The 23,257-nt window shown below is 42.3% G+C and overlaps 1 protein-coding gene across 1 annotated transcript in view; it reads right to left on the minus strand.

Moving 5' to 3' along the window:
- The window catches only part of abcc5 (ATP-binding cassette, sub-family C (CFTR/MRP), member 5), a 36,354-nt gene extending 13,698 nt beyond the window's left edge, over positions 1-22,656 (minus strand). The window contains exons 1-13 of the mRNA XM_072695689.1: positions 22,575-22,656; positions 20,773-20,943; positions 13,423-13,574; positions 12,448-12,603; positions 11,299-11,443; positions 6,482-6,715; positions 5,051-5,224; positions 4,780-4,927; positions 4,412-4,560; positions 3,241-3,348; positions 1,759-2,112; positions 352-423; positions 46-170 (exon numbers count right to left, since the gene is read on the minus strand). Coding sequence (XP_072551790.1) covers positions 46-170; positions 352-423; positions 1,759-2,112; positions 3,241-3,348; positions 4,412-4,560; positions 4,780-4,927; positions 5,051-5,224; positions 6,482-6,715; positions 11,299-11,443; positions 12,448-12,603; positions 13,423-13,574; positions 20,773-20,892 — 1,937 coding nt within the window. The 5' untranslated portion in view covers positions 20,893-20,943; positions 22,575-22,656. The remainder of the gene's footprint in view (positions 1-45; positions 171-351; positions 424-1,758; positions 2,113-3,240; positions 3,349-4,411; positions 4,561-4,779; positions 4,928-5,050; positions 5,225-6,481; positions 6,716-11,298; positions 11,444-12,447; positions 12,604-13,422; positions 13,575-20,772; positions 20,944-22,574) is intronic.
- Between the last annotated feature and the right edge of the window lie 601 nt (positions 22,657-23,257).

The raw sequence follows: 23,257 nt of genomic DNA on the forward strand, positions 1-23,257 counted from the left end.
CAACACCCCAGCCCTACACTGTTCTCCTCTGGCAATAAAACTCACCTCTCTTCTTCATATTCTTTCCCAAACAAAATGTTGTCACGTAGTGTAGCATTAAGGATCCAGGCCTGCTGGGCCACATAGGCAAAATCTCCATTAACAGCCACTGTGCCCTCCAGAAGAGTCATCTGACAGACAGACAGAAAAGACCAGATGAAATAGTATTTCACTCCTTGCATCACCATATGCATTAAAACCAGCCTTTATGGCAGCTTTTATAACACATTACTAACATAGGATTTTACAATACAAGCAAAAAAGAAAGACCTTTTGAGCCACTGACTAACAACTGAAGTGTCAGTGTCTCACCTGGCCAAGGATGGCTGAGATGAGGGAGGTTTTTCCACTGCCCACACTACCGCAGATACCAACCAGCTTACCCTGCAGAGACAGGTTGGGAAAATAGATGCTTAGATCAGGTTTCTGTTTGCTGTCTAAAAATAGTACAAACACTTTAAAGTAGGATTCTGATTAAGCTGCATTCAGCACTAAAACATTGCTTGTCCCCACAGCCCCCCACAAACCTAAAAAAAGGTTTCAAACTCAGCTGGACACCAACCTTGATAGACTTTGCTAGCTTGTTAAATGCAGTTTGTGATGTCAGGTGACCAACATTTAATGTCAGAACAACGTCTAATGCCAATGCCAATGTCAACTAGACGTAGAATAGTTGACAGCTAAACGGCTGTTGGATTTTTGTTGGTTGCAAGTAACATTTGCAGGACCCAAAGGATCCACATTTTACATGCCAAACTCATACTGACGTAAAATAAGAACATTTATTAGTGACCAAAACCCATAATCTGCCGAACTTTATAATGTAAACGTCCACATGTTCTTAGATGTAAGTCATGGTGTTAAGAAAACCACGATTCAACGTCTGTCCAATGCTGGAGCTTGATGTCAACCCAGTGTTCGTTTTTTGACAGATAAGTAACTTCCGGATTTCCAACCAGAAGTCAAAAGCTGATACGGTATCAACCCGATTCTCAAGTACAATTTAACACTTCAACCATTACGCTACTACGTCCATTAGGCTACGTTTACACAGCAGGTAAAAGTGGCCCAAATCTGATCTATTTTGTTATGTGAAAGTGTAAACGGCATAAAACAAACTGAATCTGAAATTTTGACTTCTGATTTCGGAATTCATGCGAAGAGAAGGGAAAATGGACGACAGACAGCAGTGAGGGAGGTTTTTGGGATAGCGAGGTAACAGACCAATAAATATTTAGGGGGATGTCTTTGTTCAGACTACATTAGAAGGCTCATTTCACAACAACCACTTTATGTTTGAAGAAATTCTTAGGGGATTCCTTAAGAAATGGGCAAACACAGCCAGAGTGAACACGGCTGCAGTGTCAAAGAAAAAAGAAAGAAAAAGAAAGTATAAAAAACCAAGGGCACAAAACAAATAAGTGGGCGTGGCCTAATAATGTGCCCCTTTTTACAGTGAGCTTGCACGTCAGTTTAGGAGTGTGAACTGTACACATAGGGTACATTATACATAGAGGTCATTTAACAGATTTGGTGAGAAAAGCCATTTTACCTGCCGTGTGAACACAGCCTTCGACACTTGGACACTTTTCTTTACAGTACATTTCCATTTTATCCTATTTAGTAAGTATCTTTGAGGATTATGAAAAGCACCATATACACCGAACATACTCCTTTAACTATTTCTACAATAGTTAGTGTTATTAATATTATCTATACCTGTTCTATGGTGAGGTCAATACAGTGCAAGGTTCTCTGCAGCCGCTGACTAATGGTGGGCACGTGGAGGGTGTGGTCTTCTGCGGTCGAGGGCGTGTCCCCAGTGATGTCAGTAAACAGGTGTCCATTCTGCTCCTCCTCTGCCCCCCCAGAAAGCTTTGGGTCCCCCTGCTGGTGGCGCTTCTTTCGAGCCACTCTCTGACTCAGTCCCACGTAAGGTGTCCCACGGGGCGTAGGCTGGGCACTGTGGCCCGCCGTGTCCCAGGCCAAACTCGCCCCACTAAGCTCCACAGCCACATGGGGATTTTGGGGGCACTCGCGGATTATCTTGACCTCTGCCATCAGCAGCACACTCTGAGAAACAAGAGACATGGAGGAGAAAAGTATATTTAAACATCTACAGCTACAGTGACTGAAAGTGGCATACTCTGATCAGCCATAACATTAAAACCACTGACAAGTGAAGTAAACAGTCATGGGCGAAACAGGAAAAATGATTAAGCATAAGAATTGGAGACATTCTGATAAGAGCCAAATGGTGACGTTTAGTTGATTGGGTCAGTACATCTCCAAAAAAACAGGTCAGGTAGGTTTTGTGGAGTGTTCTTGGTATGCAGTGGTCAGTACTAAAAGTGCTCCAAGGAAGGACAACCGGCGAAATGGCAACAGGGTCAGGGTCAGTGTCAGTGCACCCAAGGCTCACTGATGCTCATAGAGGCCCCACCTCACAACTTACAGGACTTGCTGCAGAACTCTGCTGCTAACGTCTTGGTGCCAGATACCACAGGACATCTTTAGAGGACTTGTGGAGTACATGCCTCTAAGGGTAAACGTTTTTTGGAGCCATTTCTTAGCCTGCATACATTCTATACAATCTTTCATATTAGAGTTTGATTTACATGACTACAAAATCCATGCAAATTTATTACTGCTTGCTGTAGCCGCCCAGCTGTCAGAATTACAGGACATCTACCACTTTCCAGTACATGTTGGGATATGACTATCATCCATCTAGCCTATTACCCTCTTTATTCTGGCCTGAAAAATCATCACCCACGTTTGCAGATTTCCATCAGAGTAATCCCCAGAGAATCCCCCCATGTCTCGCTGCTATGAGAAAGTGAGGAGTCAGCACTGGCATTAGCTGACCCTCTCCTCCGCACTGTTGCGCACAGATGGGGTGTGAACAGTGCATGTGAATGTTGGAGAGGGGCTTGTAGGTCCTAGAGTCTGAGACGACCCCCTCCCCCCCACCAGCTTGTTCAGCACATTCCCGAGAGTCACCCATCCAAACAGATCAAACTACCTGCCCAATCCTGGGATTTAGGAGACAGGACCAGTACACAGATGTTCTGCCAGCAAACCCCAAACTAAAACTAACACGGGACAAGCAGTAGAAACTGGGCCAGGAGGCTAGGCATTTGAAAAAATAAGAGAAATAAGAAGTGACAGAGTGAAAGCAGAAGAAAGGACAATGCTCACCTTAAACCTCTCCATGGCTACAGACGCTTCAGAAAGTGACTTGACTGAGAAGGGGGTGACTTTCAGGGCGAAGGTCATGGCATTGAACACTGTTACGACAGTAAATGCCTGGAGAAAGACAAATGCCCATCATTATTATAAGGGTCCAAATGGAAGAATTATATGACATATTTGGATGCAGCATGCATACATTATTCAAGGTTCAAAACACACAACCCCCAACCTAATCTAAATATATAGTTGATGTGTTAAAAGCAAACTGGCAAAGATCTGAGGCATTTTGACATTTGCCAAATTGTGATGGCTAGATGACTGGGTCAAAACATCTCCAAAAATCAGGCAGGTATTGTGGGGTGTTCCTGTTATGCAGTGATCAATACCTATCAAAAGTGGTCCAAGAAAGGGTGAGCGGGGAATCAGTGACAGGGTCATGGGCACCCAAGGCTCACCGATACCCAATGCTCAAAGCTTAATGAGATCTGTTGTGGCAGCAAATGGGGGCCTACTCAATACTAGGCAGGTGGTGTTAATGTTACGGAAGATCAGTGTATATAAATATGACATCCTATTCTAAACCCATACACTTTGCAGCTCTAACAGAAGTGACTTCACTCTGTAACTTTACGCGGTGTGGTTCCTACATGCTTTCACTTTTCAATAATACCGCTTACAGCTGATGGTGGAATATCTAGGAGGGAAGACATTTTGAAACTAACCTGAAAAAAACAGTGTTATGAATTAAATGTTTGGCCTTTTAAAGCAGCAATATGCGAGCGCTGGTATTTTTTGCTCATGGGCTCCCCCTACATTTGGAGTGCGTAATTACTCCACTGTAGTAAATGCAAATCACACTTTAATCACATGGACTCTCATGGACAGCTGTGCACATGCATTTGTTGACCATCTGAGAGAAACAGATGTGGCATCTGGTTAGAACTGAAGCATGTAGAGAAGGTGGTATAGTAATATTACAGAATTCTGCACAAATATGCATCCATAGTGCAGCAGCAGCATTCCGGCCCAGCGTGGCAATGACAGAGATGGCATTCTCCCTGTTACAGTCAGTTTACCATCAACATGACTCTGAAGATGCTATTTTGAGGTTGCATTTCTACATAACGTTGCTATGGTTGTGAATCTGTGGGTACTGACGGCAGGTAAAGGAACTTACTTGCGCAGCAGTGAGGTCATAACCTAGCAACATATGGGTGGAGAAGGTGGCCACACTAGCAATCACCACAACGATGGGAGCCACGCCCACGGTTATGCTCTGGAAATATCCTGTGCGCTCCAGGATTTGCCGCTCTTCATCTCGTATTCCTGCAACATAACATTTAGCAATTTACAAACAGGGATTCAACGGCACTAGCATACTAGAATACTAGCATGTTTAAGGTTTTAAATATTGTGCTTAGGTGCCTCAAAATATCTGTGCAGTTCTGTATTTAGAATTTGTAAACTTATGAGGGGCTATTATAAAGCTTACCACTGGGCACAAAGAAAAAAACACAGACAGAGCAAACTGAAATAGGCCCTTACTTCGCACGTCTTGTGAGAAAGCCTTGACCCAGGCATACATCTTAATGAACTTGATGTAGTTCAGGATTTCATTCATCTTCTGAACTCGCTGGTCGGTAACAGCAACTCCCCTCCTCCTGAAGTAGGCCGTCAGCCTGGAACTGAACATCTAAGATAACAGGAGAGGCAGCTAAGTCAAGTGTACGACGTTAACACAACAACTTGAAAGCAAAGAACCATCTATTAGCTTGTACTCATAGTCCATCCATGTTAGAAAGTTAGAACTACTCACCATAGTAGGGTAGAAGAGAATAAACACAGCAGAGCCTAGCAGAGAAGTGGGCCCCAGCACAGAGAGGTTGTAGGCCATTCCCAACACGGCCACCAGGGGACCTCCTGCCAGCAGACTGCCCACTGCTGCAGCCTCAAACATGCGCTGTCCATCATTCGAACACATGTTGATCAGCTGAAAACAACAGTAGATGAACATGTATTACTATTAAGTGGCCTACAAATATGTATATCTACAGGCAAACTACTGCTGCATATCTGTTCATTAGAAAGGGTAATCACAAATTGTTATCATTATCTGCCTTATAACAGTCACTTGTAACAATCACAGAGACAATGGCACTGCTTGCCTTGGATACTGACTGGTTCCACCCAGCACAGTCGGTCAACAGCACTAAAACCCAGTAGCATAAAATTCATCGCATCAAAATTCATAGCATCAAAATTTCTTCTCTACAAACAGCTGAGCTGCTAGAAAGTGTGTTTTAATGAAAGAGCTGAAGTAGACTACACTATAGCACTATAGTCATTCTGGAGTTCTGACACTGCATTCGGACACTTAAAAGGGGCCTTACAATGTCAAACTGTTTTTTTCTTGGCATAGGAAATACCGGTTGAATACAGCTATAAAGCAAAATTGTTTACATCCAGTTAGCCAGAAACCTACACAAAACCTAGGTTTTGAAGACTGGAGATGTAGGTTGGACATACATAATCGTAAGGTGTGTGTTGTTTTATTCAAGGCAGATTGTGTGGTGTGGGTACTAACAGCAAAAACTGTACATTTCTGTGGGGTCTCTCACATTTTCAACATCAGTTAGGAGTTTAAAATCCTATAGTGTGGGCCAGGCATGAGTCAAAGCAGTCATGTGACAAAATAAACCAATCGCAACCCTAAACATGTGGCACCGGGAGCTAATAGCTTCCACAGTGCAGCAGGTCGCACCAGTCCGCTTGAAGCAAACCCCAGACCACCGATTTTAAGAGGACCAGAGATCAGTTCTCTGGACCGCTGGCAGGCTCAACAACAGCTTTCACACTTGATCTAACGTACCCTCCAACCAAGAGCTCCCCGTTTCAGAAAAAAACACTAGTGTGAAAACACTCTAGGAGCCTAACCCAAAACTGTTTCCTAACCCTTTTAACCTCAAAATCTAAACTTCTCTACATCGAAGTGTCAAACCATGAACCTCAGTGTTGTTCCTTCTTCAAATAAATGGATTCTGTGAGACGTCGCTGGTCTGTAATCCAGCCAATAAAAGCAAAACGCAAAACAGGGTGGTAAATAGGCTTGCTATAAGACACCTGAGCTTGTTTCACCCTAATCAAAGTCACATACTTACTATTTGTACAAGATCATAGGCTGTACTGTTCTTTGGAAGCACAGCAAACATACAATTGTACTAATCGTTTCAGCAAACGCTCTCCTCACCTCTCCGATGGACTTCTCGCGCAGGCTGCGCAGCCGAAGAATCTTTTGGAAGGCCATGGTAAGGATGGCTCCACGCAGGCGCGTTCCGGTTCGGTAGTTCAGGGCCCAGGTGAGGGCCAGGGACCAGGAGCGGACCATCTCAGTGGCCAGCAGGCCCAGCACCAGCAGCAGGCCGAAGGGCAGGTCCGGCTCGCTCCGCTGCGTGTACTCCAGCAACCGCCTGACCACAAACGCCTGCGGAGAGGGAGGATGAGCAAGGGGGGCGACAGGACACAGGCACGCGTGACTCAGGGCACAGAACCTCGCAGTAGCTGCGGTGGCGTCAGTAACAGCCCTACTACCATCATCATCGTGATCCTTCTTATCACTAACTAAATCATATCCGAGAGCAGGAGGGGTACAGGAATGCAAATCACAGTGCGCTAAGATGCAAGACTCTCTCAAGATGCATGATTCTCAAATACACGGTTTTATCTTCTTTCTAACTGTTATCAAAAAAAAAAAAAAAAACAAAGAATAGAGAAACAAGAGGGAATAGCAACTTCTACTAAGAAGAAAATCGCAGCCATTTTTTGGAAATGGTGTTCTAATCGTTTACCTTAGGTGGCCCTTTTCTCTACCCCTTTGAAAAGAACAAGAGAGACAATGAAATAGTACCAACAGCACCATTTCTGGGACAATTAAGAAAAGACATTGCACTGCTAAACAACATGTATCATAGACATCATCCCTTCTTTTGTTGTTGTTTTTGCAGATGCAAAGACATTTTACCTACAGCCACATCAGGGTGGGATACGGGATGGTGATGAACTTTTGTTTAAACACCTGAAAATTGATATCAATTCAGTAATCAGTATTTAGGAGCAAAGAAGCATAAGAGACATAGATATATATATATATATAGAGAGAGATGGAGAAAAAGAGAACCACCATAACAGCCGTGTACACACTTCATAAACGTATATTATCAAATTACACACCCCACGCGCACACATACACATTCTCACACTCTCAAGTACATGCACATAGTCAGGAAATCTTCGCACACTGGGAACATTCGCCACCATTCACTTGGTTCAACACAACAGCATCGCTTTATTGAAAATAAGCGCATTCAAGAGTTGGTGAAACGTCGAGTCATTACATATTCATGTCAAATAATAACAGGAAAATAAAAATACAAGATGCAAAGAGGAGAAAGAAAAGGTGCATTGTCTCTTAGTTCATATTCAGTTTAGCCTACTTTAGGTCTACGTTGGCCGTTTACCTGGTTTAAGAGTCCTCAGACTTAAGCAATTGCATGTGTCTTTAGTTTTCTTTAAAAAAAAAAAAAAAACAAGAAATAAAAACACTCTGCTTGGAGCAGAAACACAAAGAAAATGTGCAGAGATGTGTAGAAAGTAAAAAAGGACCACTTCTATAGCCACTGAAACACTGATGTGTCCATAAACGTGGTCAAAAATCCAGAGACATGCAGAGAAAAAGAGGTTCAAGAATGAGCTCCTCAGTCCAAACAAGACATATGACATGAAAACACCCCCCCCCCAAAAAAAAACATGAGTCCAGTTTCCTCGGCGATCAGGGCGTCAATCTGGACTTGACAATACCCTACGGCTGTTCGATCGATAGTCCATTGACTGGCAACACAGCTCTGAGACGGACATGATGTCCACTTCAATTACAAAACACACATCAGACAATCTGAAGAGCATTTCAAGTTCTGTGACCCTGAACACATTTTGTCCTCGCTGGATCAAATCAAAAGACATTTAGATTCTTTTCCTTTTTTTGCAAAATAGAGACGAAGGAGAAGTACAGAACGAGACAGAAAGAGAGAAAGAGAGAGAGAGAGACAGAGTAAGAGAGACAGAGAGAGACAGAGATAGAGAGAGACAGAGATAGAGAGAAAGATGTGTAGGGAAGTGGGGGGAGACAGGGTTTAATAAAAGAGCAGTAAGTCTTGATCCAGCCCTGCATAAGAAACGTGCCCTTACCTCCCGGGCGTCATCACGGCTCTGTCTGCCAGTGCGCTCTCCTCAGGTATAATGGACATCCTGTGAAATCTAAAGAATAGCCTCTGTCACATGTCTCTCACACGGGGCCACAGCCACCTCGGACCCGAGCACAGGCGCAGTAACCCCAGTACCCACCCAAAGTACACCTTAACCCCACCCAAACCCCAAACAAATGATCCCTGAGTCCAAATAAAAGGGGAAGGAAGGATGGGCTCTTATTGCTAGAGCTGCTCTAAGTGGAACTGTTCTGAACTTGGCCAATGTGTGAGCTGATGTCCTCCAGAGGGTGAGGGAGGTCAGAGACTTGCTGCGTCACCCATGGAGAGACAGTGACAGAAGCTCTCCTTGAAAAAATGGTTAGCCTATCCTCCTGCCGCACCTCTCTCTCTCTCTCTCTCTCTCTTCGTCTGTCTTGCGCAGAATTTCAGTTTCAGACAGCAGGCAGTAGTAGCTTACAAACACACAGCAGGAGGAGTTCTTTGATCCCTGCTGAGCCTGCTTTAAACTTTATTGTATTTCACCTCTGTGGACTTCATAACACTCACTTGGTGGTTTGTAGACACTTCAGATGTTTACATGTAAGCTAATTAAAACACATAATTCGCCTCATGCTCCTTTAAGCCATTTAATTCCACTGATTCCCCCATAGAGAGCAATGATGTGCACGCACCTGTTCATCTGTCTTGAAGATACTCTATAACGGAAAACTGTAAATACCTTGGTTTAGTTGAATAATGTTGAGCTGTAAAACTGTAAATATTTACAAAACCCCAAAAAAGAACTTGACTTTACACCCACCAAAATGTATATATACATCCAGCCCACTAGCCTTAGTCAAAAGTGCTAACACCTAATTCCACAGCTGAAAAAAAAAACACTATTTTGGTGCTAGGCTAGAAGCTAACCCGGCTACAGTCTTACCTGCTGGTTAACTGCACACCATGCCAAGCTGAACACGGAAAAGACATTGAGATATACTTACAAAACAATATTCGCAATGTTCGTTTACAGTGCTAAAAACAAAGCTAAGCTAGGCTAGGCTATGCGGCTATGACCCATGACCTCATGGTTTTCTTGCATGAGCCTTGTAAAACCCTACCTGAGCATTTTTCACCCCGACCAAAGTAACTCACTAACTTTTAATACATCAGGGAACAGCTTAAATACTCAATAAATGTATTCTATGGCATCTTTGTACCCTTTCCGATTTCAGTCTTTAAAAAAAGATTACTTTTAGCTGCCTGGTAGCTAATGCTATGCTAGCTGCCTACAGGTTTGGCTACACTTAGCTTTGGCTTGTCTGTTTGTCGGGCATACGAGTGTATCATGTGCGGCATGTCACGGCACGATGACCACATCTTGTGTAAAATTGGCCTTGGAATTTGAGAGCCGTAGCGTGGTATACACCACAGCTCTCAATCGGAGCGGAAGTGATTTAGTGCTAATAATGCCTAACTAGAAGGAATCCTCTCTTTCTCTGACCATGAACGTTTCCGAAAAAATTATGTGGTCGAAATTTGTACTGTTTTTGACAATAAACAACTGCGAATAGGAGCATAAATAGCAGTTAGCTTAGTAGGACAGCATGAGATGTCTGTTTGTGAAGATAATCAGAGTGCAACTGTTCAAGGAATGTGAAAAAATCCTGTTACTCATCATGACGGGAACGGACAGCTTTCACATGCGTGGCGTACTACAGCAGGGCTCGCTTTCAACTATCTACAGAGACTTCTAGACTGTTCCTAGGCCTAAAAACAGCTTTCACACCCAGCCAAACACCCCAAACTCATCGGTAAAAATAGGCCGGGTCTGAAAAAAGCTCAAGTCTAGGAAAAAAGCCAAGTCAATTATTTTACTCTGGAATGGCACTGAGGATCTGTTCTGAGTGTAGAAGATACAGTTCTGATGGTATCCTATCGTTTCAGAAAAAGCACAATGCATTTTCAAGATAAATAGAAACCTAAAATCTTTGACATCCATAAACATCTGAAGTGCTCACTAGTGCTCCAGCAAGTGCTACGAAGAAACTCAGAAGTGAAATAAAATGAAACTGCCCCTGAGGAGAATAGGTGCGGCCTCCTTAACAAAGATACGAAACACATCTAGGGGAGAAAGAAAAATGGAGACCTTTGCAGAAGTGCAATATAACTCCAAATACATACGGACAAACAATTGCATCAAATAATTGTCACCTTTGGGCACAATATAGGCTTTTTGATTTTTTTTTTTATATGCACAGCCACTATTTCAGCTACTATAAGACTAAACAAGTCAGGAATATGGGAAATATTAGGATGTCTTTTATACAAGTAGTACTGAGAAAATAGGTTCAGAACCTTTGATGGTGGAAAATGTAGGGTTTGGAACATTTGAATGTAACGTAAAGAAAAAGAAAACAAACGAAGGAAATTAAAAACCCCAAGAATGCTAACCTAGTGAACTTAAGCTCATCACACAGGCTGTATTGTCCTCTTGGCGTTTAAGGCACTAAATGAGTAGCACTACAGATAAACAACACGTCTTAAGAGTTCTAGCAGCATCCACACCTTAGCAGAAAAGAACTGGTAACAGAGTTAAATCATAGCAGACAAAGTTGCTTAGGCACATTTTGATTCCTACTGACTGCACCTTCCATGCCCCATGTAAACACTCACCTTTGTGTTTGGCAAGAAGGGGGCAGGCCGGTCCATACAACTAACAGTATACAGAAAGAGAGAGTGACAGACAGTGAGAGGAAGAGAGAGAGAGCAAGAGAGAGAGAGAGAGAGAAAGAGAGCCGGAAGATGAGATGGTGTTACTTACTGGGCCGCTGAAGCCGGCGACCTGTGTGACCATGAGGCACAGGATAGAGAGCAGCAAACGGGTTCGGCAGAAGAGCCAGACGGCGCGGTGAAGAGAGGCCTGATCTCCTCTCAGCCTCAGCTCCTCCTCCCACAACCCTATCAGCCTGCACAGACACACACACACATCAAGAACTAGGGCTGTGTACTGGCAAAAACCTATATATGATTACACAATACAGGGGTTACGATTCAACATATTGCAATATGCATTAGATGGACAAAAGTATTGGGAAACAGCTCTTGAATCATTGAATTCAGGTAATAACTTTATTTTAATGCATACAGATTTTGAAGGATGCCATATACATTCCTGTAGGCGTAATGTACATGTGTCCCAATACTGTCCATTTAGTGTATGTAAAGGAAGCTGGAGAACAACAAGCAGGTGCATCATCAAACCCCAGATTCACGTCCCAGGAAAATGTTGCTGTGGCCCACTAAAATCATGGCGATTGCTGCAAATTCATTACAGAAGCTATATTTCAGCATCTCTCCAAAAGCTTGAGGCACTATCATTTTGCACAGAGAATGCATAGACATTTGTATAATAAATCATTTAAAAAAGAAAGGCATGCAACAGACAATGTAATAATAATTTATAGCTTTATATTTTGGTTATAGACACTAATAATAACATAACTTATCAAAAATAATTTTATATTAGATCACTAAAGCCATAAAGCATTGATTTAACTAGCAAAAGCATTAGTTATGTTAGCATATGCTTTATTTATGCTAGCTAGTAAAAGGGACATTGATAACGCTTGCATCATATTCTATAATAATAATTATAATAACTAGTAATATTATATTACTAATATTACTAATACTATTAATACTATAACTAGTAGTATTAACAACAATAACTAGCAGCTGTGCCCCTGTAATAAAGTTATGGTAAAATTAATATGCACAATGACCCACAAGTGATGATCTCAAAGGTCTGTTTACTGTTCTGGCATTACAAAATGCCAGAAATGTTAAATAAGACATATTTTAAAACTTTTGATTTGTAGTAAACACAATTTAATTTTAACAGTTAACATAGTTTACAAAATGTGTATTAACACAAGTAAACTGTTTTAAAAATGGTATGGACAATACTGACCGTTTGCGGTTGGTCTCGCAGCTTTCCCACTGCGACACGGCCCACACGTCCTCCAGGAACAGCTGACCCTTCTTGTGAGCCAGTAAGGCCAGTGGAGTAAGCCAGTTAAAAGTCATAAAGGAGAAGAGGCCGGCGTTGTCCACTGGATGCTGATGCCTGGAATGGGCACAATGGGGTGCACAACAAATTAGGGTGCATTTTTCATTCAATTCTCTGACACTTCTTTGCACTATGGAACTTTGATGGAGCTACAAATGAAACAAATGTTTGAATATTTATAGTGGTAATGAGTTTTAAATGTCAGAAAACTAAATATTGTGATATAAATACGTCAAATTACTTGTGTATTGTGTATATTTTTGCCATATTGATAAGGAGGCCCTTATCTGAGAAGCTATATATATATATTATATATATATGTATAATATTCAGTAACTGCTACAATACAAATCTGTAAGTTGAGTACACTCCTAAAAATAAAGGTGTTACTTAGAGTTCTTTGAGCGATGTCATGAAAAAAACGTTTGGTACTATATAAAAAATTGAAAAGAGACATGAATGTAAACCTTTTAAGTGGTAAAGAACCTTTATATCAGCTTCCTTAAAACTTTAACAGGTTCTTCACACACGCACACACTCTCTTACAAAAATGGTTCTTCCAGGAACCAAAAGTTCGGTCAATTCCGGTCCTGGAGGGCTGGATTCCTGCACAGTTTTTGCTTTTTCTACAAAAAAAGCACTCCTGATTCTACCTCTCTGTGAATTACCAGGTTTATTAGATCTGCAGAAAAGAAATTGGCAAGCTGTGCTGGACTCACTCACCCCTGTTTTAGGGCATTGCTGAAAGAATCACTGGTAGCACCTTTATTTTTAAGTGCGTAGCTGTGAGGGTGAAAACAAAGGGTGAGCTGCACTCCTCAAGATAATATATAAGCCCTCGACGCAGGTTCATAACACCTGCAATGGAAAGCTTACTTGCTGGTTGAGCGGAAGGGCTTAAGGACGCCCACACTGTGGTGGTACTTGCTCCGAGGGACTGTGTCCTCCTCCAGCTCTTTAGCGTGAGAAACACTCCCTCTGTCCAGCGGGAAGCCGCCTTCTGCCCTGCCTGCGGTCTCCAAAGCATCCTGACCAAAACACAGACACAGAATCATGAGCTGGGCATTTCAGAAAGAGTGACCGTGAGTGACTGTCTGTAAGGAAAGATGCTAACAATGCAAAGCTGAAAACGGGAAGTGAAAACAAGTGTTTTTCCTTTTGTAGGTCATCTGTTAAAGCAAAAGAAGACGGGACACTCAGCATTCACATGACTCGCTGCCGGTGAGGAACCTTCTCACATGTCCGAGAGTAATGCTAAGTCATGGCACAATCCTGTATTCAATGCCACACACATATCCTGAGCAGGTTTTATCTGGTTCACTCAGACACACATGAAACCCAGTTCCAATTCTCCGTCCTGTAGCATTTCCAGAAGAAATGCACATAAATGTCTAATTGACCCTGATGCATGCTGGTTGTACTAAAGGTAGACGGATGGTCAAGCTGTCTATAGTCTGACGCAACTAAGATTAAATTACATGGAGTTCTGGGATAATTTCCTTAGCACCCACTTACCAAGCACTTCAGCAACCACCAGAAGTACCATAGAAACAGCACAGGAACAGCCTAGCAACCATCTGGGATAATACAGCAACCACTTAGGGGGAAAACACCCAAGTGTTATCCTAGTCACCATCTAGCAATTGCCTGGAAGTGGGAATTTTTCAGGTAATGCCTGAATGTGCCTCTTGTTTCAGCATTTATCATCTCATATTGTGCCTTTTCTTTTTTTAAGCATTCTAATTCATATAGGAGTATGCAATAGAAATATTCAATATTCATCATCAAGGCTAACTAGCCACTGTCAGCAAATGCTAGCTTGCTGGCTAACACCACTAATGCCACTAAGAACATTTCTGAACAGCATGCATTACATTAATACAGACAATAAAAATAAGTTATCACTAAATTAATGTCAAAATAGCACTTTTTAATTTGTGCAGCAAAAGATGAATTAGAACAATGCTAATGTGTTTTCTAGCTTAACAGCTGATGTTACTATACATTAATAAGCTAATAACTTTAGTCTTTTTGCCTTTTTATATGGTTGCTAGCTTAAATTCATCACTGTGGTACCAAAACACTTTTCTCTCTTTATCTCAATACAGTGGCGACCCATGAGCTTTAATCACAAACTGTCAAGTGACCGCTAAATACTGGATAAAGGGGACTGTTGAAGCAGGGCCAACTTCAGCACAGATTGCACGGAAGAATAACATGTTTTACTGTATAAGTAGACACATCCGACCTTTTAAAAAAAAATGTGCTCAGATAACAGCTCTGGTGTGGCCTGAACCTGATCCATATCTGACATTTGATTGTGGCTCATACAGTGCACTGAACGATGGCACAGAATGGGGTCAGATGCACTTGCCAGAAGCTTTAATTGGTTCTAGTGGTTAAGTGGTGAGTCAGTTCTTAAAGTAAGGTATAAATTTGGAGAAGTTATGCTAACTTGGATAATAATGCTAATAATAAATATTATTATAACTATTATTATTTATATTATTAATAATTATTATTATTATTATTATTTTGACTAAGATTATCATTTATATTCAGCAGGAGCTGCACCAACAAATATATTCCAGCAACCGCATTTGGTCTGCTTTTGTGCTATGACATTAATTTGAAAGATGAACGTCCAAATGAAGTGATTAGAGACAAGCTGCAAGTCAAGTCTGAAGTCTATTTGTATGTGACTTAAGTGCAAGTCTCTTACTCGAGTAACCACCTCATACTTGGCCAATAAACCTGATACTGAATCTGAAATGGTTCTTTGAGCGATCCCATAAAAGAATCACTTTTGGTTCCACTAAGAACCATGTTTGTAATAGAGATTTCTGAGTGTATAGAACCATTAAATTGGCAAAGAACCCTTCCATCAGATGACGGTTCTTTACACCAAGAGTTTTCACCCTCACATTCAACTCTATTACAAACATGGTTCTTCATGGAGCCAAAGGTGGTTTCTCTATGGCATCGCTCAAAGAACCATTTGTAGCACCTTTAATTTTATTCAAAACAGCTGAACTCACTGCTGCTGTTGTGTGGCTGAATGCAATCAAATCCTCCCAGCAATGCTCCAACATCTAGTGTAACATCTAGTGTAAAGCCATAAGAGTAGATGCACTGCGGCAAATGCAGCAAACTGTTCAATTGTACAGCAAAGAATAATACTGACCTTCACTGTCGAACAAGACACACACACACACACACACACACACACTCACACATGGCTCTTTTAGAATGACGCAAGTCTTACAATAGGCAGAACACTACTGAAGTTTGTGTTCTTCCAAGTCAGCTGAGACAACAGTTCCTCACACGGGCTGTTGCCCTTGGCTCCCTGCACCATGGAGCATCCTGCTGACGACGTGGCTAAGTGCTCAGACCAGTGGGCAAATTGTGTGTGTGTGTGTGTGTGTGTGTATGTGTGTGTGTGTGTGTGTGTGTGTGTGTGTGCTGCTGGATCCCTGAAACGTTTTAAAACCCAGGGAGGCGGAAAAAAGGCCAGCGGGATTAGCCCTGCAAAAGGAACACCATGTTCTTTAAAGCTCCTCACAGTCAGATTAAAGGCAGGCCCAGCATCTTCAAACGCCAACAGCACCATCAGCAGCTCACAGCAAACTCAAGAGGGATCAAGAGGCATCTCCACTAATCGAGATAAACCAAGTTACATAATTAATGTTATGCAAACGTCTTAACCAGCCTTCGTCTTTGGATCCAAGAGCTTCAGTAACTCTTCAGTTTGATGGTCCACTGACGCTTTGCAGATGTCTTCAACCCACATTCTCTTAAATATTAGATCTCTAATTTAGAGTATAAATTTTACAGATCCCGGATCATGTAAAGCTTTACTCCACCCCCCCCCAAAAACGTTCACTCCCCCGCTCATACAGTCCATATATGGAACTAATGCCAGCTTCACACTACACAACTTGTTATTTTGTAATGGGGAATCTTTTAGTGGTTATGGTTTGCCCACTAGACGACTGATCAGCGTCACGGGGTCACAAATTACAAGATCTATCACCAGGAGGAACCAGCAACTGCTCTCCGAAACACTTCCAAAATGGATGTTCGTAACAGATGAGCGGTGCAAGTTGACTGTGTGCTGATTTGCAGTGAAAACCTAGAGAAGAAAAAGAAAAGAATATGGATGGAAAAAATTATAAACTCCACCCTTCAGCTTCCTCCTCACTTCATGTCTTGCGCTCCCATTGGTTGTGCCTCCAACCTGAGGCATTTACAGGCGATCTCCAAAAATCAGGGCTAAAATCGTCTAGCGTGAACCTGGCATAAGCTGCAAAAACAGGTCCCATCTTATATTATGCGTCTCTAATAATTATGTCAAATGCTTTTTCAGTGGTTTTTACAACTGAGGTTGTCACAAAACAGCTTTCGACAATCAGTAATTATTAAAAAGACAAAAAATTAACAATCTAAGAAGACATGAAAACCTAAGACCCCCGGTGAGCAAGCCAAAGGCAACAGTGGCAAGGAAAAACTCCCTCAGAGCTGGAAGAAGAAACCTTGGGAGGAACCAAGACTCACAAGGGGGACCCGACCCATCTTCCTCTGGTCAGAGCTATTCATAAATTACTGATAATAGTCCTCAAACTACCAAGGCTGTTTGTAACTACACATTAATAATCCATGCAATAACAATATGACTACTGGTCATGTTTTTTTTTACTGTTATAGATGAATTACAGAAGTACAGCTAGTGCAATTACATGAATGTCAACTTCAGCTTTGACTCATGCAATTACACAAGTGTAGTTCTGTATCTTTAATAAGAAAGGCTGTACTACTGTACAGTTTACTGGGCATTTGTCATCATCGTAAATACATCGGCAGTCGTTACGTTGTTGGTTCCTGGGATTTTTAATGTATAAGTACACAGTTATTACAGACACTTAACATGAAGCGGCACCGAAAAACAGCATGTTCTGAATTCACTGTTTACCTACTCAGACTACATTAGCTCAGCTCCACCCATTTACACTAAAGTTCTAAAAAGTATTGGATTGCGGTCGATATGTATTTTAAAGGCTTCATTTACCCTTAAAGCAACATTATGTAAAAAATATGTTTTTGTTTTGCTTCTGTGGTCCACCTACAGTTGGGGAGTAAAAATCACTTTTACACCACTGCAGTAAATATCAATTTGAGCACTCCCTCATGGACAGCTGTACACGCACCTTTGTTGACAAGCTGAGAGATACAGAAGCATCATCTAAAGTGAAAGTAAAACGTGGACTGGGGTGTTAAAGGACTAGTACAGGATTTTACACAAATATTACTCTAATTTGGCTGACTATACATGTACTGAAGGAGATGTGTTAGGTCCTTACTTCTCTAGTATCAGGAACATTGCTATTGCTAGGGGGGGCTATGAACGGGTGGGTTAATTGGCAGTACCAAGTTGAAAGAAAAGAGGGACAGTTTTGATAAAAAAAAAGGTAAAATGTTACATAATGCTGCTTTAAATCAAAGTCTGACCATTCCTAAAATGTCATACCTTTTCCTTTTGGTTGTGTAAATCTAAAGTCCATTAGGCTAATAGACATTATTCTCATTCTTAAGTTCCTGAGGCAAATTTACAGAACTGTGATCCTCATTGTGTGGCAGACAATGCATTAACTGGGCAGAAGAGGCGGCGTTAATTCAGTGTGTGATAAAGCTGTATGACGCATGACTCTTGTGGTATTTGTTGTCTAAGCCCACAGCTTCATTCCCTTCGGCGCACGGTAGATGTTTCAAGTCACATGCGACCTCCTACTCCAATCTGAAACCTTCAATTATTCCACAAGCTGAAGGACAATCACACAATGACAACCCCCCCGCCCCCCTTTGCTTATATAATAAAGGCTGTCAGCCTGGAGTGATGTACACGCATACATATCTGACAGACAGTTTATAAAACGTACGAAACGAATCGAATCAGAAGAGCATGACATGAAATGTGTTGTGTCAGAAATCTGATATATGAGCCTGTGAATCAGACCAGTGTTGTCACAAGCTTTTTTTAGCTGCCAGGGCACTGAATGCAGCGATCAACTAGAAATGACGATAATGACGAGCAGCTCTGATGTAAACCATGAAACGATCGATACAAACTGGCAACCAAACCTCAACAGCTCAATAAATGAGTGCCCGATGAAGGTGCTTTTAATGCCATTATATTAATACACTCGTACAGTACAATGAAATCCTTCTCTCAGCATATGCCAGCTTAAAAAAGCCAAGGTCAGAGCGCAGGGTTAGCCATGATTCGGCGTTCCTGGAGCAACGAAGGTTAAAAAGGCTTTGCTCAAGAGCCCAGCATTGCCAGCTTTATCAAATCTACATCCCTGTAATCAACCCCTGAAATACCCCTGAAGAGGGTTAAGGGCCTTGCTCAAGTGTGGCAGAAAACCACAACCCTGCGATCATTAACCCAGCACTCTTAACCACTGAGCCACTACTGCCTTAAATGCATCATAACACTGTGATATTGCAGTGAAAAAGGTGCATCATGGACAGCAAGCATTTTCGATGCTGTTCCAGCTGTCTGAACACCAACGTTTGCAACCCACCAGCACCAATCAATCAACCAACCAACCAACCACCCACCTCCAGTACGGTCACGTCATGTGGACACTCATCATGCAGTATTGTCTGCAGACACTTAGCTTAACCTGATTGTGCGAGAGCTGAAGCTGGATTGGTCCGAGAGCCAAAGCTGGGCCAATCCAGGCATATTCTAATAGATTGGATAGTGGTTATTTTAAGCCTGATTTATTTTCCGATCCTTTGTTTCTGCTAGAGCACAGCGCCCTCTGGTGTCCTCTGAGTGCCAGTAATGGACATTATTTGCAGCCTGTAGCAGTAAGGAACCTCCTCAGAGGGTAACAGAACAGTTTAGCGTCTGCAGTGCAGAACTTTAATGTAGTATCTATGGTTCTAGAGCTTCGACTGCATTTGAGATTTCCTCCAGATGTGTGCCTGCATGATTTTCTGCTGTTTTAGCTCATTCCACCAAAGCCACGTGGGGAAATACACTCCCTCCACATCTTCACTCTGGAACACACACACACAAAGTCCTTTTACTGGGAGCTGAATGGTCAGAGGGGTCAGTCAGACTGGTGACATCTTAAGATATTAAAAACACACAAGCCGGATTTCAAACTAAATCAATCAGTCCAGAACGTCTCCGACGACTCAGACGAATTCAGACACTCAGACCGGGACATCCCTTCTTGTATCTCTGGTGTCTTGGCTGATGGGCTACGACTAGATTTTTACTAACCTATTCCTTTATCTGTCTAACTGCCTCTGCACAGCAAGATGACTCAAAGCCAACACTGGGAAATGGGGCGTACTACATTTCGGGCCCTTGTGAATGAATAAGATCTGCATGCTCTGTAGCATTCTGCAGTGCTGCTCAGCACGTGCAAGGACACCCCCTCCTCCCCCTGCCTCCTTTCACCATTACCCATCCTCGCTGCTTCCTCTAGCTCTCACGTTCCTCAAATGCGGTCACGTTGCACAAACGCACAGCCTGCCCAGACACCGAGGGGGGGGCTGACGGCCTATCGGTTGCCAAGGCTGCCGGTAGCATCACCCAAACCAAGACCACTGATTGGCTGGCCGTGCCAGAGCGGGCGGGCTCAGATTATGTAAACAATTCAAAGCTCATGGGTGCAGCACGAAGCCAACAGCCAATCAGAGACGCCGACCGTCCACACCGGGCAGCCACAGCGGAATACTGAGCGGTAGATAGATAGACAGAGAGAGAGAGAAAGAAAGAGAGAGAGAGAGAGAGAGAAAGAGAGAGATGGGGTTGACAGTGAAAGACAAAGAGAAACGGAGGGCAACAGAAGACCCTCTCCTAACAGGCTGATAAAACGCTGACGGTGAGAGGGAAAACGGGACAAAAAAAGGAGGGGGGCAACACAATAACAAAGCGGTCAACACCACGTTCACACACAGAACAACAGCTGCAGGTTCTTTAGTGCTCCATCCAGGACTACATCAGCACTATCACCTATTCCAAAAACACAGCACTCCAATTTCAGCTTTTGGCAGACTTGGGAACTAAAACAAGTCCAGACAGATGCATAGGGGTGCGGGGAAATAGATGACACTGGCGTTATTTCTTAAATAGCACAGATAGAGGGAAATAAAAAAACACACTGATGCCCCTAAACAACAGTAGAGAACATCTGTCCGACTGACCTGGACGTTAGAGAGCTGATAGTGGTCCACCTCGTTCCCAGGCAAGACGTCTCTGGAAGGAACGGCCTTGTAGGCAGAACCAGCGGCCAGGCAGTCCTTTCCCAAATCATGCTCTTTCATCTTCTTTTACCAACATACGAGCGCTTTAATGGCCTCCGCTCTGAGTTTTATCTGCCATGGCATCAAATCCAACAGACGAAATGTTACTGAGATACCGAGAGGCTTTCAAAAACAAGAGCTCAGAAAATTATTATTAACGATCCCGCAAAAAAACTTTTTGACATAATCTGAATCTTCACATGTTCACATTTCACGACGAACTGGCCAATAGAAAGGCCACAAAATTATTAAAATTATTAAAAATAAAATCCTTTTACACTTTTGACTTTTTTCTTCTTCGGTAAAATATCTTTTTTTTTAAATATCGTTTTTAAAAAGGACCTAAAATACTACAGACAACAATCATCATAGGTATGACATTTTAGGGCCAACCTAAAAAGCTGTACCCTGACACCAGCTGTGACTTTTATTCTGTAAAATTGTCCTCGCGAAATGGATTATTTAAAAAATCTAATAGTAAATCAGTATAATTTAGGGAATCAATATTATTATTAGTTATATTGAGAAATTACTAATATCCGTAATCATATTTATAGTACACTGACTTCAGTGCATGTTTATTTTTCTAAAAAAAAAAAAAAAAAAAAGTAAATCAATAATAAACAAATGTATCCCTATTTTTGTGCTAATTCCCTGTGCTCTGGTTGTCTATCCGCTATGTGCCATCTAAATACACCTGCCTTCAGTCACAACCCTGAGGATCGATGAGGTTTAAGTTCAAAAAGGTCCTCTTCCCCTGAGCCTGGCGGTGCCTTGACAAAGATCATCCCAAATATATCCTTTTAATGATCTACTATTTAATTCCTTTCTATTAAAAATCCTCCCGCTGTCCTCCTCCTCCTCCTCCTCCTCCTCCTCCTCATCAGAAGGGTACGAACAGTTCCGGATATCCACCAGGAGAGCGGTTCAGTAAAACCAGCGACAGAAAAACGAGGAGCCCTACAGAAGCCTTTCAGCCCTCCTCTCCTGCCTTTCCCCCGATTGGCTGCGTTATCTAGATAAAGCAGCCTGGCTCTCCTGAGTGTCTTCTCCTGTTTGTGATCATTTCCCAATCAGCGAGACAAAAATCTCATCAGTCTGTTTTTGCCTTCTGGACACAAAAGGTTTCGCTGTTGTACATTAAAGCACAGCGCGGTGTGTGTCCTCTTACATTTCTTGTTATTCTGCCTTTTTGTCTTTACGTGTCGTTTTACATGGTCTGGGATTTTGGTTGAACACACATTTGTGTTTTTAAAGCTTAGCAAGTTGGAAAGCTCCAGTCCACCTTAAACGGTCCAGCCGTTAGAGATCGGCGGCTCAGCCGAGGACGAACTCACCCGCAGAACGTAGCTAACCGCTGCAGCTCTTAAGGTGGACAGACGAATTAGAAAAAAGACAACTTCAGCACCGTTACAGCGCCAATGTCATGAGACTGAAGATTTAACAACCAGATATAAACACAAACTAGCTACTATATTACGCAGCTATAGCAGCTTTATCTGTGTATTTTTAAATTCGCTAATAATTTAATTTCCGCATTTAAGGATGCTTAACACTTGGCTTCTTAAGATGCTGCCAAACATATGCCGGAAGTCTAAGTGCTAATAAATCCCATAATATAACAATCTAACTGCAGTATATTTAGTGTTCAAGCATAGACCAACAACCAAAAAAAAAAGTCACCACCCCTGGTCCTGTGGTACCTGTGTCTTCTCTTGTTGGTCTGCAGATCCTCAACAAGCAGCTGAAGCAAAACAACCTCGTTATAAACCATCTATTTGCGCTAACCAGGCGCAAGCGCTCATGGGTAATGTAGTTCAATCTGGCTTTCGCGCTTCGTTCACTGCACTCCAGCGCGTCATGTTCACTACACTACCCACAAGCCCCACTAAGGAGGATTGTGCGTAGAGGACAACGCTGAACTGTGGGCGGGCGGAGCTTGCAGCACAGGAACATCTTTTAACAAACGTACCGATAAGGGGGAAACGTTGGAGTACCTCTCACAATCTGTTAGAAGGTGTGCTTTCGTCGTGTACATTACATTCAGCTCCAATAAGTGTGTAGCATTAAAGCAGGTAAACGTTTAATATATATTAATACTAGTACTTCATTAAGACTACAATTCCCACATCATATTCAGTATCAGTTTTAGAGGCCCTAAAATAGAACCCAGTGGGTCTGGAGACATGATAAAACCCAACACCAAATACTATCCTGCGTAAGAATTAAAACCTGAATAAACCTAGCACTAAAGATTTAAGGGATTAGATGTGCTGAACATTAAAGTTTACACAAAGCAAAGTCCTGTTTTCTCCTGCTTTAACCTCACACGTTAGAGGTTACATATTCACACCATATAAGTTGCATAAACCTCTGCAATACCAGG

Source organism: Salminus brasiliensis, chromosome 13 (genome assembly GCF_030463535.1).
Source record: "Salminus brasiliensis chromosome 13, fSalBra1.hap2, whole genome shotgun sequence".
Classification (NCBI taxonomy): Eukaryota; Metazoa; Chordata; class Actinopteri; order Characiformes; family Bryconidae; genus Salminus; species Salminus brasiliensis.